The sequence below is a fragment of the Camarhynchus parvulus genome, chromosome 2, assembly GCF_901933205.1.
Source record: "Camarhynchus parvulus chromosome 2, STF_HiC, whole genome shotgun sequence".
Classification (NCBI taxonomy): domain Eukaryota; kingdom Metazoa; phylum Chordata; class Aves; order Passeriformes; family Thraupidae; genus Camarhynchus; species Camarhynchus parvulus.
In genome coordinates, this window is record NC_044572.1 from 112,280,991 (window position 1) to 112,297,942 (window position 16,952).

General features: G+C 35.9%; 1 protein-coding gene across 2 annotated transcripts in view; it reads right to left on the reverse strand.

The window, feature by feature from the left end:
• ATP6V1H (ATPase H+ transporting V1 subunit H) overlaps positions 1–16,952 on the reverse strand; it is a 47,706-nt gene that overhangs the window by 12,875 nt on the left and 17,879 nt on the right. For both annotated transcript variants that reach the window (XM_030971672.1, XM_030971673.1), the window contains exons 6-12: positions 15,268–15,372; positions 14,180–14,233; positions 11,925–12,022; positions 10,286–10,478; positions 7,087–7,265; positions 6,182–6,307; positions 3,950–4,051 (exon numbers count right to left, since the gene is read on the reverse strand). In XM_030971672.1, the coding sequence (XP_030827532.1) occupies positions 3,950–4,051; positions 6,182–6,307; positions 7,087–7,265; positions 10,286–10,478; positions 11,925–12,022; positions 14,180–14,233; positions 15,268–15,372 (857 nt within the window). The remainder of the gene's footprint in view (positions 1–3,949; positions 4,052–6,181; positions 6,308–7,086; positions 7,266–10,285; positions 10,479–11,924; positions 12,023–14,179; positions 14,234–15,267; positions 15,373–16,952) is intronic.

The following is a 16,952-nucleotide window of genomic DNA, read 5'->3' on the forward strand; positions in this document are numbered from 1 at the left end:
TCACTCATTTTTTGCAAGAACAAAACCTCAATCTCTTCTGCGTTGTCTAATACAGAAGAATGCTTGTAATCACACCAAGCCCTATTAAATCACCCATCTCATACATATAGTGCTTTTTGAGATTCAAACTGTACTAGAGCCACAGCTACTCCTGCACAAGATGCAGAACTGGCTGTTAAGGTGCCATTCCCAGAAAAAAGGATATGCTTCAGCTGCATCTTTCACTACAAACTTCACCACCACAGTCAGCCTTAGCTTTTTAACAGTTATACCAACTCCCCTATGAAATACTGATGAAACCTTGTATTGCATGCCATGAATATATTATTTCTTAATAAAACTGGTAAAAGGCAACACGCTTAAAACCTGAAAAAGTATCACCACCCAGATGACTTCACATGCAGCATTTCAGTCTGTCATAACAGTAAGTTTGGAGAGAATTTGCAAGGAATATATAAACTGATTTACTCACTGACTTTCATATGGTTTTTTACAGCAGTTCTCTCACTTAGTAGTTAAACATGCTATCCTGTGAAGACACTATAATTTGCTTTAGAGGCTTAACCTGATGTTGCCCTGCTATTTAAAGCTTGCATTAGCTATCTGCATGGAGTACTGCTCTTTTCATGGCCAGATTAATGCATTGCTGCTGCACAACAAAATACATTTTTGCAAACTACAGAACAGGTATGAAGACATAGCATGGAGATGAAAAAGAGAATTTTCAATTTCATTTTATAACTCAGTCAAAACTATCCTTAAGACCACAGAGAATATTATTTTCCAATAATATTCAAACATTTTTTCCATAAAGCAGGAATGAATTCAGACAAGCGCAATTGTTTCAAGCTGGAAAATCCTTGCCAAGAATTCAAGAAGTTATTAGTAATGTAACAGATTCAAAAAAACCTTTATGCCTGCCTTATGCAACCTCACCTTTTTAATAAGTTAAATATAAAACCACTGCACACAAAGGCAAGAGCATGAAACATAAATAATAATTTTTTCTTTATAAAAGGACTGACTTAAGCCACTGGATGTTCAGGAAGTCAAAGGATGTGAAAAAGTCATTAAACTCAAAAGCTTCCATATGATAGAAGAATGCAAGAACCAAAATGAAAGGTTAAAAGCCTATAATCACAAATGGTAATAGGCTCTTTCAGATGACAATACATCACTGAAATTATGGCTGAGAACATGAGGAGTTGAAGAACAGCATTATCATTCTTGCATAATGCTGCCTACAGGTACAGATCACTTCCCAGCCATGGGTTTAACCCAAAGGTCTAAACAGTGAAGAAGGTTCACAGTGAATCATGTTCCTTCAAGTTCCAAACGTGTCCAAAACACTACATTTAGTTTTCCTCTCCTCAACTGCTGCTTATTTTACAGAAGAAATAGAGCCCAGTGGAACAGTTATATGTGCACATCTTCTGCAGTGACAGCTCCCCATAACATCACTGCACTGAGCCAAAACAGTGTCATTTCAAAAAAGTCTCTCGATGCTGAAGATTCAGGTTTTAACAGGACCCATTTAGAGGGAGAAAGAAGACATAGCAGATAAAAACAAATGAATGCAATTTAGACTATTATAGCAGAAAACAAATATAAAATCCACACTACTTACCTTAAAGCCAGGGTGAAAAGGGAATGCAAGTTTTTTTCTGAATCCTGAGCTAAGGAAGAGAATGGCTCTAGGTCCCTCTCTTATACATGTAAAACACAAAGCCCACATTCATAGCATTCAAGAAATTCTAAGTGTTGATTGTACATAACAATAACCTGTGGGCCACATGGAAGCTGTGCTGGCAGTCTGCATTTATTTTTAGTGACAGGAACCAACAATGCTAAACTTTATTTCTGATGCTACACTCTCAGAAAATGCATCTTTGTGAGCCTCATGAGAAGCCTACAGTGATACTGTCTCAATTTCATCCACAAAGTGTAATTTTAAAAGCAACTTAAAATTATTAAAGAATTGGAGAACAGCCATGAAAAAACCACAGGATCTTGTTAACAAACACTTCTTTTGTCAGACAAAGGGAAAGATTAGTCAGAACTATAGCTCTAGGTCTCCACTGTGCCTAGCAGGTGAAGTTAAGTAGTTTTAGTATCCAATTCATCTCTGCAATCCTCAAAGGCTAAAGGATGATCCAGTTAGGAGTTCACAATAAACACTTGACAGAAACAAAAGCATTTAGGACACCTGAATTCTTCTACTCTTCTAAGCCAAGGAACTGTATCCATTCTTGGAGTGAGTCATGCAATGAGAGAACAAAATACCAATCACATGTGGGAGCAGTACACAACTATGTACCAAAAAAACATAAGAAATGGATTATTATGCTGGAATGGACACATAATCCATAGGTATTTTAAGCTTTTAGTTAGTTCCAAAATTGCTGAAGTCATATTTGGTAAGAGTACACTGGATTACAAATTAAATTCTTTAAAAGTTTGTTCAATGGAACAGAAAGTTAAATAAGCCAAGTCTGTAGACAGAAAGCAGCTAAAGTATTACAATTTGAGATAAGAATGTGGGTTAGAACAGTATCTAGGACACATTTTATTTGCTGGTGACCACTTCTTTTGAAGGCTGGCACATTGCTGAATAGGCTTAACAGCCTGGGAGCTAAGTGGAGCTGCAGTCCTAACAGCTATACATTTTCCCAACCACAGACAGAAGGATACAGGTCCTCTTTATCCACTCTGATTTCATAGTTTTGGTCCAGTAACCACATGGCCATACTAGCCCACACATTCAGGTAAATGCATGCTAACTATTTCAAGATTATGGCAAACATGTAATAAAATAATTTCATGCAAAGAGCAGGTCAAAGCAAGAACAGCTGACCAAAGTGATATTCTACACCATGTGGAAACATGCTCAGCACATAAAACTGGGAGAAGGAGGAGGGGGGTGAACCATTCAAAGTGATGGCGTTTGTCTTTCCAAGTACCCATTATTCATGATGAAGACCTGCTTTCCCTGGGATGGCTGAACACCTGCCTGCTCGTGGGAAGCAGTGTATTAATTCCCTATTTTCCTTTACCTATTAAATTGTCTTTATCTCAACCCACTATTTTTCTCACTTTTGCTTTTGTTTCTCTTCCCCTATCCTACTGTAGAGAGAACAAGTGGCTATATGGACCCTGAATTGACATCCATTAAATCCTGTGCAGAAACTAGGAACAGACTGCTTCTTTGCTACAAAAATTAAGTCACATGTGCCTCTGTGTAAGTGATGAGCCAGTTTCCTGCAAAAACCAAAGGCTTCTTTCTGCTTCAATGGTCTCTACCTTAGAGGTGCAATTACTCAGTAAACATCTTTGCTCACAGGTTTTTAAAGCAGGAAAATATAGCAATGTCCATGTGTATTTCAACAGGAATTTGAGTTTATAATGAACATGAAAGCTTTCACAAAAATGAGTATTTGTCTAGCTTAAACATGCTTAAATGGAATAGTGAAAACTGAATCTGTGCATCACTGAAATTACACCAGCAATTGTTTGTGGAAAAAAATTTCTCCATAGTCTTAAGTCACAAAACAGTCTTTAGCTGGAATAGTCCATGTCTACCCCAAGTCTAGTAATTACAGTCCAATTAGTCGTAGACAGGAAAAATTATATGTTGATTAAACACTTGATAGTTCCTCCAATTTCTTCTAGTGCCGGGCTTCTGCTTTAGTCTAAACATTGTATTCAATACTTACTTTAATCATTGGTTCCCTTCACAGTTAAGAGACTTTGAAAACTATTAAGTAAAGATCCAGTTTGCAGTTTCTCATCTGATCTAGTTTGTGTTTCGTTATCTTCCCCATAAATAAAATTTAAGCATTACCTGCAATCCCTTTGTAGCATATTTTAATATAAATAAGCAGAAAATGCCACAGGCACGGTACACACTCCAGCTACCTTCTAGGATAACAACATACTGGCATTTTCCTACCGTTTCCCACGGGGATAGTGGCGTACATATTCTCCCACGTCATGAGCAGCTACAGCCAGCACCTGTGGATCATCAGAAACCTCCAGAAGTTTTGTCAGGATCCTAGGAAAGAATTTGAAACAATGAAGTTCTAGGTTTTGGGTTGGTTTTTTTTTTTTTTGTTTTGGTTTTCTTATTTGTGGATGGTTTTTTAATCAGTGATAACTTAAAATAACAAAGCCCATAAGCATAAAAATGTTTTACAAGTCACCCAAACAGTAAACCTAGAACTTTTTCCAAACAATGCAGTTGTACTTAAAAAAACTGGGAACCTGACCTAATTAACAAAATTATTTAAAGTATTCACTAGAGTCAGTTTAGTGAGCTACATACACAAACACCTATAACCAAGGATTACAAAATCTCTCATTTTTTTTTACTTTGGCTCCAAGACCAACAGTTCTGAGTTCTAAATAAGCTTCATTAGAAAGCAGTTCTTTCCTAACTCAAAGACTGAGATGAGAGCTATGCTCCTTGCAAATTACTCCAGTGCCACATTATTTTCATAGCATGCATAGAAACACAGAGCTGTAAGAAGCATAAAACAGCTTCTGGACTCTTAACACTGTGTTTTTTAATTAAGTAGTTAAACCACCTTTAGTGAAGAACAGCTACAAGTAACACTGCTCTCTAGACAGTAATGAGAAGGGAGGAAAATAACAGATTATGAAGGTTAGGCACAGCTGAAAAGGTTAAACATAGAGATCAGTGGAAAATTAGAGTATTCTATGCTTAGTGAGATGACAAATGTGTTCTAATCAGACAAAGTCAGAAACAAGCTGAAATCAGTAGGTTAAAAATTCAACTGGAATTAAAAAAAGGAACATGCTGGTAAAATTAAATTACTACAGCCACTGCCTCCCTAGAGGCCAGAAAGTGACAGGAAAACCACTTCTCAAATGAAAAGAACTCCTACTTTTGACAAGAAGAGGAAGCAGAAACTTGAACAATAGGACTAAGCATAAGACACCAAAGAGCCATATAATTATGTTGAACAAAATATAAGCCCAACATCAAGGCGGGCAATAATGCAGAAGGTATGAAAACAATTATGTTTAACAGTAGTGTGAGAGTATTAGATTTAGAAAACTAATAAGCAGGCGGATAAGGAAAAATAAAATTATATGTCTCAAAGCAAATAAGGATTGTTTGTCAAATGCCTTACAGGGCAAAAAATGAAGTTCTGAGGTGCAAGAATCTCCCCATTACGTTGTGGCAGAGGGTGGGTGGGTTTTTTAAGGATTGGTTTGTTTGGTTTGGTGTTGAGGGTGTATCAGGAACTACTGAAGATCTCTGTCTTTGCAGCAGCAGAAGCACAAAAAATTAGGTCGCAGAATCAAGAGAAATAAATACAGCAAAACATTGTAATCACTACAGGAAATACTAAGCCTCAACATCAACTTCATGTGTCACTTGTCAGCATCTAAAATTTTAAAGTCTATAATCCTACATATTCAACAAGATGCACTCAGAGAAGAATTTATCAGAATTTTTCTAAGGTGTCAGACCAGCTGAAATGCACATAAAGCTGAGGATCACCTTGCTCTTGCCATATCTTTTAACATCTCACATGCTCCATTTGACCTCCTGACTTCTGTTAGATCTGGCACTTATTAGCAAGCCCTGAACTGGAAGAGCACATGTGTTATCAGTTAATGACAACAGCCAGGCATCATTTCAGGACATAGTTTCATATGCCAGACAACCAGTCCTCGACTGCAAATAAATATGGGTTCAGGTTCACTTCATCTAACAATGTACTCCAAACACAGTCCCAACACAAAATAGACACATTGCAACATAATGCACTGAGTCAAATTTTTCATGGAACAGTACCACAACTTTCGACTTCCAAATATCCAAGACAGAAGTTCATTACTCAGATCAACATCACCACACAACACAAATTTAAGATTAAGATACAATAAAAACATTTTTTTAATCAAATCAAACCAAACCTGCATGCAAGTTAAACTAAAGACATTCCCTCTATCATAAATACATTTTCACCAGTAAAAGCAAATAGAGTTCTGGTTTTGAACACAGCAAACTATACATTCTAAAATAAGCAGGATGTTTTGACTTGCTTTCATTCTTGACTTTGTATTACAATGTAAAACCTTTATTACATTCCGGTTCATTTAAACACAGAAAATATTAAAGGATCACATTATTCAAGACTTGAAAACTTACTTGAGTAGCTCATAATTCTTCTCATTTAGTCTTACAGCATTCTCCCGCCAAAACTTCTCAGATTTGTGCACAGGACTCCACTCCAGTCTTCCTGACTTGAGCTCAGAGCTGTATTCATCAAAGGAGCTGCAACACAAAACCTAAATGAGATATTGGCCAAGCTTCTACAAACACTTTGAACCATATGCCCAAGCCTGTCCCTAACGAAGCCGGAGCTCAAATTGCTATGTCACATTTGGAAGTCAGTGCTCTGCAGAGTGTGAGAATTGCTCCCTGTCTCACCATTTGGTAACTAAGAAAATGCATGAGAGGCAAGAAGAAAAAAATTGTTTTCAAACACAACCCTCTATCTGCCCCAAAACACTATTCCCAGGAAATAAATTAAAAAAAAAAAAAAAATTAAAAACCCAGCCATGCAAATGCAACATTTCGAATTTAATTCTGTTTTGCTGGGTTTTTATGTTTTTACTTCCCCAATCAAGGATTTCAGTCTACCTTCCATCCACTTAAACCTTGGACAGTACCTACAATAAGCACTTCAATTTAGGCACAAGACCAAGAACTAGGTAAACACTAGCAAAAACTCTAGTTAATCTTGACAGTAGAAATTATTCTAATCAGGTAGACTTCAGTTTTGACTAGAAATCCTTTGAGAACACTTTTGAGTCCTTTAACAATTTCTCAGTTACAATGATCACATATATAAGTGAAGACTTATTTTCTATTCAGCCTCTAAATACTGACACACAATAGGAAACTAACAACCAGCACATCTCTGTATCCTCTATCTCACTAAATGGCATTTACACATCATAATTCTGTAGATATTTTAGCCTTACAAAAGAAAAAGGTTCTACCAACATTCACATAACTGCATTTTTTGAAGTGCACACTGCAAAGCATACCTAAGGTCCTGCACGCTCTCACCAAGCTTGTCCAGTAGAAATTTGATATCTTCACTGATGTCTTCATCATCATATTTCTGCTGATCCAAATTCTCTAGCTGCTTTAAAACCTTACACTGAATCATGGCAAGAGCATATTCCTGGCGTGTTTCTCTCTCAGTAGATTTCTCTAACAAATTCTAGGGAAGTAAAGATGTGTTTATTTTGTTTAAGAACAGACTACTTTGAAACAAAGAAGTATTTAAAGAAATACTCTTACTGGAACTTTTTCATTACTAAGTGACAAAATTGACCACTTCCTGAAAGAATCTCTTTCTTCAATAATAGAAAGTACTAATTTCACCTGTTTTGAATAATTTCCACATGAAACTGAGGTGACCACAAATACTATTCAAAGAAAAAGGGCAGGTTTATATCTCAAATACTAGAACTTCCACCATAAACAGCCACTTTTCTCTTGGATTATCATTTTAGCTTTCTGTGCAGCAATAGCACAAGGCAGAGAGCCTTTAAAAAAAATAACCTGAAGTCTTATTTCCAAATCAAAGTTACCATCTGGATTAGATCAGCTCTTTTCAAGTTTGGGAATATTCCAACTAGACATTTTTATTTAAACAGAAGCTTGTTGGTAAGATTGGAAGTATAAGCACAAAATGCAGTAGTCAAGTTCCAATATCATTTAGTCATTACATTTCTACTCAATTTTATCAGCTTTCAATTATATTTTTCAATTGGAGCTGTCCACCTGCACTTTTTGATAAAGCTGAAAACATGAATGTCATACAAAAGACAAAGTCCTTAATAAACAGAACAGGTGTTCATATAAATAGGATTTAACATCTGCCAGAAATAAGCAGTCAAACTCTATAGAAGGAATTTGACTGCATCACTCTTGTGACACAACTATTACACTTGAGGTTCTTTTATATCGGACATCCTATTAGTTACTGAAGCAGAACACTGCAAATCAATTTTAAAACTTGAAAACTAAATATAAGTCATATTACTGCTTTTAATGGCCATATATAATTAGCTTTAATGTGCAAAAAAAAAAGGCACCCCAGTTTCTACTTCAGTAAGTGAAATAAAAGGTAATTCACAGAAAGTAATGTTAATTAGAGTTAAAACTGCTAAGGAGAGAAAATGAAAAAATAATGAACCTCAAGACAATTCAACAGGTTCAAGGAGCGGGTGGATAAAGGTTCCAAAGAACTCCTAGTTAAGCTAATTGCAAACAGATGTGGAAGCTATTCCAAATATTATTACCTATCTCATACCATAGCGAGATGCTCAAGTTTTTCATAGCGAATTTGAATGGATATGTTAACAAAGTAAAAATACAAACATATGACTATATAGAATGGATCAGTAAACCACTCAGTAATAAAAACCAAAATCTTAAGGTATAAGACTAGTTTTAGGCAGGAAACAGACACAGAAGGGCATAAAAGTATGAAAAATGAGGGGATAAAATAATAGGTAGAGAAAACAGTAGATTCAAAGAGAGAGGAGTGCTCAATACTTGTTGTTTTATAGAAAAAAATTATTACATTTGCAGTTATATACTTCAGGCAATTATCTTGGCAAAAAAGTGAAATATGTCAAATTAGGAGAAGTAGTAGAGAGGACATCCAAGTTGCCAAGACTCATGGAGCACTCTCCATAATGCATAGACAGATTGGGGAATCATCAAGCCTAGTCTTTTATTCAATTCCCTCCCTCCCCCTCCGCAGAAACTGTGGCATCTCATACAGGACAAGGACTACTTTTCCTCTGCTTCCTATATTAATTTTGTTTCAGAACTCACAGCTCTGATGTCTAATTTCTAATCTATTATGTTCCTGGCTGCCAGTTAACAACTTATCTTCAAGCCAACATGAGTCCTTAATGTTGGAGAAAGGAAACAGCTAAGTTACACTCCCCCAAGCCTGTAAGAGAAACAACTTATTCTTTCTTGGCCTCCCTTTTAAAAAAAATTAGCTTCATTTTTGTCTCCTCCTGCAAAATACAGTAGATCTAAGAACTAGCAATTATTTCTCCTATTTTTTATGACCTCAGAACAGGAAGAAACTGGATATTAGCTGCTGAGCTTCTCAGCTTCTTTTTCTCTCTTAATTTTTTTCCAATTTGCCCTGCTTAATCCTAATATTAAGATCTTTAAGAACACGAGAGTGTTCTAAGATCTAGAGAGTAAGAATAGTAAGAATACATAGTAAGAATAGTTCCTGCTGAAGATTTCATACCACTGTACTCCCTCAACAAGACAAACAGCAAATTCTTATGATCTGCCTTACCCAGACTAATTTCAGCAGCAGATGTTTCCAGACAGAGAGAGAGAGTAAGCACCTTCACACAGCTTATCATTGCTAATCAGCAAATTAGTAATCAACAATTTCCCTCTCCCCATTCTAATGTGCTTGCAACACTTACTATTGGAACATCCAAGAAAACAAACAGCATCCAAGACTCACATTTCCTACTCAGGAATACCAAGTGCTGCTTGAAAACAGCATTACAAGTTGTTACAGCTTTCATGTATTATTCCACAAGACACTTGGCAAGCATGCACATAAAACTAGTAGCATCCATGAACCTAAAATGGTACTCTCACAGTAAAAACATCAAGCCTAGGTACTCAATTCTTCCTAATTATGTCATATAGGACCAGGAAATTTCAGGTAATGCAGACACGGTAATTCAACTACTTACTCTTGCATGGGTATTCTCATTTGCCTTTACAGAGCCACAAAGATTTTTGGACTAGTAAATAAAAATAAGTTCTCAGTTGGACAAACATATGCATTCAAAATAATACTTTTTAAATTAAAGCTTCATAAGATAAAATTTATCAGCTATTAGTAACTCCAGGGTTTTACAGTAGTACCAGTAGGAAAAAAACTTGAATTAAATAAGAGCAATCACTAGTGCCTGTGTTAACATTGGTTGTTTTAGTCAATCTTATTTTGAGAAGGCATTGAATAGCAGATACCTATTACTGGTAATAGCCTGTATATTACCTGTAGCAAACACTCAAGTTAACAAAAAGAAAAAAAGAGAAAAAAAAACCAAAAAAACCCAGAGTTAAGCTTTCAATCAGCTTATTGATATGGTCCAGCAGAAATAACTCTTCATCAGCAACATTTGAGACCTAGGACTTTGTGAGAGCAGCACAGCATGACTGCAGTCAACAGGTACTCACCCGAAATGCTGCGAGGATGATCCTGGTTACTTTCTCTTTGACAGATTCCTGAAGAATATCTGACAGCACGGGGACGATATTGTACCGACGAAGATATTCACACATTTGAGGGCTAAATGCCAGCAGCCACACACAGAAAATCATCTGATACTGCAGCTGAAAACCGCATTTGTTGCTCAAGACACCCATGATGCTAAAAAATTGACATAGTACACATTTAATTTTTAAATAATGACTACATAGTTTGCATTGCTCCAATCTGAAATGTTAAAAGAAATGGTAACACAAACTTATTGGAAGGAGCTCCTGAGGATGAGCATAGAACACACACTTCACAGTTACCTGCATCACTATTTATCATTGTATAAGCAGCTTATTCAGAAAGCCATCTTTTAAAGAGATGGCTTTTTTCACATTAGCCTTAAAGTCATAAAGCAGCTTTTTACATTTGAACTAATGTGGTACTGTATCCATCTTCTGGTTAACCAAGACAGTTTTTCTACTGGTATGTTTAAAGCATTATTTGTCATCCTGGAAGAAATGGACAAATCTCAGCTACTCCTTCAGACTTAAGAAGAAATAAATGGAACAAAATCTACACAAATTGAACCTCGTTTCTTAACTGCACTTGTCCACAGGAGTGTCTGAAATGAGCTGAAGTATTCATTATTTAACAGCAAGTTCTCAGAAAGTGTCTCATAGATACAAATATACAAAGTACTGGTAGAAAAATAATAGCACCACAAGATCTTCAAGAAGACATCATGCAGAAGGTTTGCTCAGCTGAAGTTTTGAAAATTTAATAAGCAATTTACAGGTCAATTTTGAAATAGCTAACTCAATTTAAATTTAAAAAAGAATCTACATTCAAAATCATTCTTATCAAGTTTAAGACCAGTTAAACATGGTGAAACACAGGCTTATTGTAATGCTTTAATACTTGATTAAAAAGCTTCCTTGGTTTCAGCAGTGTCACCTTGACACACAGGAACATCACCTGAAATTTTACTTCACTAGGAATTTTGACTTTTCTCCATTTCAGTATAAAGGGATATTTTTCATTAAAGTGGAAATTATGTACCAACCATCCACAGTACCACAGTAGAAGCATAGATGGCAGAAAAATTATTTATAGGCAAGCATTTTTTAAATAAGATTAGTGCTGAAATCCTATCCTAATGCAAAGCTATTTATTAGGAGAATTGGATAAAAGAGTGACCTACTTGAAGCCATATGTAGAAAAAATTAGTCTTAGCTCTAGAAAATGTTTCTCCTTTCACTAATACTTTCAGACAGAACAATTCCAAACTCAAAGACTAGGATGATTAGCAGAAACTCATTTTGTTAGTCCTTATTCTACTAAAATATAAACAGAACATCTTCAGCTGAAGACAAATGGTTATATTCCTGTTCAGATACATACTTAAGCTGTTCTTCTTGAACAGGGAAGTTGCACCAATGCCTCAACAGTGCAAGTTTCATTTGTCTATTTGACTCTGTTAATGTTTGAAAACAAATCTCTTTTGTAGGCAAACAGAGCAGCTGTCTATTACAAGAGAGTTCTATTCCAATAAAAGATCACTGGGGATGTACTACTGTAAGTGCATGTATATCCATATAAATTGAAATAGGTGCTCACCAATTTACTCCATCTGCTTCTACCCACGCAAAGCGGTATTCATTGACCCTGAGCATCAGCTGCAGACATCCAGCAACACATTGTACATACTGGGAACTCTGGGTGAAAAGAACAACACTTCTTACCAGAAGAGTCAGGTAGTAAGAGCTGAAGTACAGTTTCCCTAATTATGCTTTACTGGCATAAAAGAAGAGAGTTCTGAATATTAAAGAAGTGTTATGCAAGCAATACCACTTTACATTATCAGAATATTTAAACATGCCTTACTTCAGTATCTATGAATGAAAGCTGTCTTCTGTTTGAATAAAGTTACCAGAGCATGTTTTTCTCTCTTCTTACTCAATTGTCAGCATTACCTTCACTAATTCTAATCATACATTAATCATATATGCTGCTGATAAAATCTTTTTTGCTTTTTTCCTCCCTATAAGCCTTTTCCTTGAAATTCTCACAGTAGCTCACTCACATAATACAAACTCAAACCTTTCAAACATTTAATGAAGTAAAGAAGTTAGGCAATCCCATATGAAAAGAAAGGAGGCAATAAACAGAATTGAAAATAAAGAGTAACTCATTCTGTGTCTCTCATGAGAGATTTAAGTCCTTTATGTAAAAGCTAAGTCTGTGCATCTGGGCTCAAATCATCTAGAAGATCAATTTCCCTGTGAAAGTGTTCATTTTCACACTCCATGCAAATAAAACAGCTACAAACACACAGACAGCTCTCCTACTCCAAATAATGCATTAATTTATCTGGATCACCAACCCATTGAACTTGGAGTTTTCTTTTTAAAGAGTCTGTCATAAAAGCATTGTCTTCCAACACCATTATAATTGAAATTTCATAATAAGATTCCAGTTCTCATTTCCTGTATAAAATGCTACAACTGCATCTCTAATTGACTCTGAAATTAGCCAGGACCCGCTTGAAAATCCTGCATAAGCTAGATCTGAAATCTGAACACTAACGAAGTTAAGACAATACTTACCCACTTTAATTATCTAAAACATATTTGCACTCTGCTGCTCTGGGTCCCTGCCATGGCACAGTACATCCATGCAGTGCCACAGTGCAATGAATAATGATTTCTGAGCACATCAGAAGAGCTCATGGCTTCACAGTAAGTGCTGCTGTGTGCTGCAGAACTATATATTCTTTTATGGCTGTATGACAGAGGGCTGTCAGTCTAAGGAAACCTAACACTATGGAACACAGATCTGCACATGAAATACTGAAATACTTCAACTTATATGTTCAGGCCATTGTTTTATGCCCTACCCATCGTCATGAACAACAGTTGCATATTTCCTACTTTAAACCCCAGAGGGGCTTAAAGTAGAAAAAACCTCCTCCTGTAGAGGAGGTTTCTCCTCTACAGGAAGCTAACACTTTAAAGCCATGACTACACTTTAAAGAACAACAAATCTCAAGTTAAATCTTCTGAGAAACTGTGACCACTTTCAGGCTGCAAAATGAACAAAAGACCAAAGTGAATTGTACTCCACGTTCAAGAACTATGATCAACTGCCCCATCATGCCACAACACCACAGAAAATCCAGTCAGGATGATCACTTGCATTTATTATACTGTCAGAGTTCATTTCCAAGCCCAGCAGGTTTTACAGCTACAGGCAATTCATTATTTAAAAAAATGTTGATGCTAAAAGGACAATCTGTTTTCCTCTGAATTCAAGCTATTCAGATATGAAAAGCTTACAGCTTTGAAAGCACTCCTGCAATTTCATGCTACAGCGGTTTATGGGCAGTATCAGCTTTAATATCTGATGTGCCCTTTTCTGAGTTCTGCACAGCCCAACAGCCAAAAGCTTCTCAGTTTCAGGTTTCTACAACAAGTCCAACAGCTCAGTGGTAAACAGACAGTACTGAATCACAGAATCATTTGGGCTGGAAAAGACCTCTAAGATTACCAAGTCAGGGACTTAAAACAGTTTAAATATTAAATTAATTTTATATAATTTTTTCAAGTTTTAACAAGGAGAATCCTAGATACATCAACAGCTTTAACAAGACAAACTAACTTGTAAAATATACACTTCCACTGCCAATATTCTATGTGAAATGAAGTGCTTAAAAATACTTTTGTTTCTTGGCGCCATCACCTGGCACTCTACTGTACAGTTTTGATTCCAAGTACTTCTTATCACTGGCACCAGAAGAGATCTGCACCTTAATCCGAGGAGTGAACATCACCTGCCCAAAATAGCAGATTGACAGATTTCAAAGATATACTCACATCACTTGTGGAGACTGCTCCTGAATCCACAGAACCCCCTGTACCACGTAGTTTCTAGGAAAAAAAAAAAAGTTGAAAATCAGAGTTGTTCTTCATCCTTAAGGAACAGCTGTTACCAAGTTTCTTTCAATTCTCCAATTTTCTAGTAATAAAAAAAAATTAGAATCTATTCTATATTTTTCTTGCTTAATATATTACCATCATATATTGTACTTATTTCCCACACACTTCATGTCTAGGAAAACAAGCTTGAAAATGATCTGGTACATCAACATTTTTAATTAATGTGTGGATTTATTCAAGACATTTATTTATCTTAGAATTTGCAAACTGTACTCTTGCATCTTTCTGAAGGAAATTTCAACTTTAAGATTCACCTTCCAGAGGAAAAAAAAAATCTTTTTTAATAAGCCCAGTTTAGAAAACTATGAAAAATATACCATTAATAAATCTACTGAATGTTTCTAGGCTCTCCAGAATCCACTTCTACTACAGCACTAAGAGGAATGAGTGACAAATCACTGTGTTTTGAAGGGACAATGTCCAGAAATTAATGCAAAGGAGAATGATTCATCTTTGAAGGACAAGCCAGAAATTAATGGTTCAAACGGAGCCAATACTATAAAAACACTGTCCAAGTAACTGGGAATTTATTCAGTTCCACAGGACTAAAAGCAAAGGCTTTGTACTACAGTAAACTGGAAAAAGGTTTTGATATTCAATTTCTGCTGCCATGTTACTTTTCTTCCCAGCAAAAAGCTCTGATAACCAAAATTTTATAGGCAAGACAACAAACTCTTGTCTCATATTTTCTCAGCATCCAGAAGAAAAAAGACAGTGGTAACCAATAGAAAAGGTGAAAATATTTATTATTAATTTACATTTCAAGGACGGAGTAAAATACTTAAAATACTAAGTTAAAAAGTAAGTGCTTGAATAAAGAACATTTAGCTTTAAAAATCACGAAGTAAAATATCATTTAAAAAAAACAAAACCAAAAATATACCTCATTTACACATTTATACATTCATATTCTTTAGAAAGTTTCCAAAGTTACTATGAAGTTTAAACAAAACCAGCTTTTTTACCTGTGAACTAAGCTGAGTTTTAATCCAGTTGAAATAGTAATTCAAGTCACTGCCTTCCATAAGCTCCCTCCCCCAAGCAGCCAGTTTGGCAATAATTCTTGCTGCCTGAAAAAGATTGCAATAAACCGATTTTTCAAACACAGCAATTTCAGAATTCGGAGAGAAGTTCTGTAAACTTTGGAAACCAGTTTTATATACAAGTTAGCCCCTTACAGAAATCTACCTGTTTTCTATGTAGGGGACTCTTTGTGCCTGTTATCAGATACCTGTAGCTGTTGAAGTTCACAAGGCACCAGTAAAGAACTCAGAAGGAGATGGAGGGAAGCTGTCGATGGGCTACTGCTGTAAGACACCACCAGAGTCAGAAATCAATCAAAAGCAAGACACTTGGTGGCCTAACACATGCAGGCTTGATTTAAGCAACTGTGGTATGTGCCAACACAAATGGTAACATGGTATTGAAGGTTTTTTGTACTTAAACTGAAGGAAGTCATTTTCAAGAAGGGAGAAGTTTCAAACCCAGAAAAAGAACAGCAGAAAAGTAAAATGGAAGGTACAATTGAAGAATGAAGTTGGGGAGTAAAAATGTGGTCAGGTTAAGAATTTTTATTATGCCTATGGCTTTAAGAATACTTAAATGAGAGTATATTTCTACATCAGACTTTCCACATTATATTTGAATACACTGCAGCCTGCAGTTAATTTGCAAAAACATTTGAGCCAGTTTAGATATAAAGAGACAGTGTAACCAAGAAATTACTGAAGCAGAGGTTCATTTGCATGCACATAGTTCCATGATACAGTGAGGACGCTATTCCAGCCACCTTTCCACATTACTGCGTTCACATGTGCAGCACCACCACCACCACCAATTGTAGAGGGATTACAAGCATGAGTCTGGAACAATAACTGCCACATTAAAATGTGTCAGATCCCCTTCTTAATGCAAGTAAGTCACCCTAAAAAAATCCCTCCAGCTTTAAAACACAAGATATTAGCTCTCTATTCAACAATTCTTCTGAGTTAAAACTGCTACCTGGCCCTGAATGAGAGACCATTTATGCTTAGAGGAATTTGAGCCTACACAGAGGATGAATATTTTTATCTGCCTCAGCATATGTAATGATGTGGCATCAAAAAGCTTCCAGTGTGCATAGTAAGGAGAAAAATAAACCAAACAAAAATCAACAATCCTAAAATTTGGGTTTGAAAACATTCATGTGCTTTAAAAAAACATGCACTGTACTAAAAGGTATAATAAGGCAGTAAACTTAGTGGATCCACTTTAAGTGGATTCACTTCACATAATATTCTGTGTCTTGTTAAATTATTTGTATATTTCTGCAGTACCTAAAGAAAACAATATCTAAATAACAGAAATCTGAGTAGCGAAATGCTGACCATCAAAATATCTATACCATATGTTTAAAAAACATCATTCCAGGGAGACTAAAATAGTTTGCACTGCAAAGGTCTAAAAATTATGCCTATGTGGGCAGACAGCATTGTCTGACTGCTCAAACTGCAGTTTTGTAGGATGGGTCTTCAGTAGCACCACCACCAAAAAAATCACAAAACAAACTGCACTGGCCAATAAAAAACCCCAGCCACCTCCTTCCTCAGCTATATCAAGAAAACTGATCCACATCCATGCAGTCAACCAGATTAAATAAATGAACAAATCA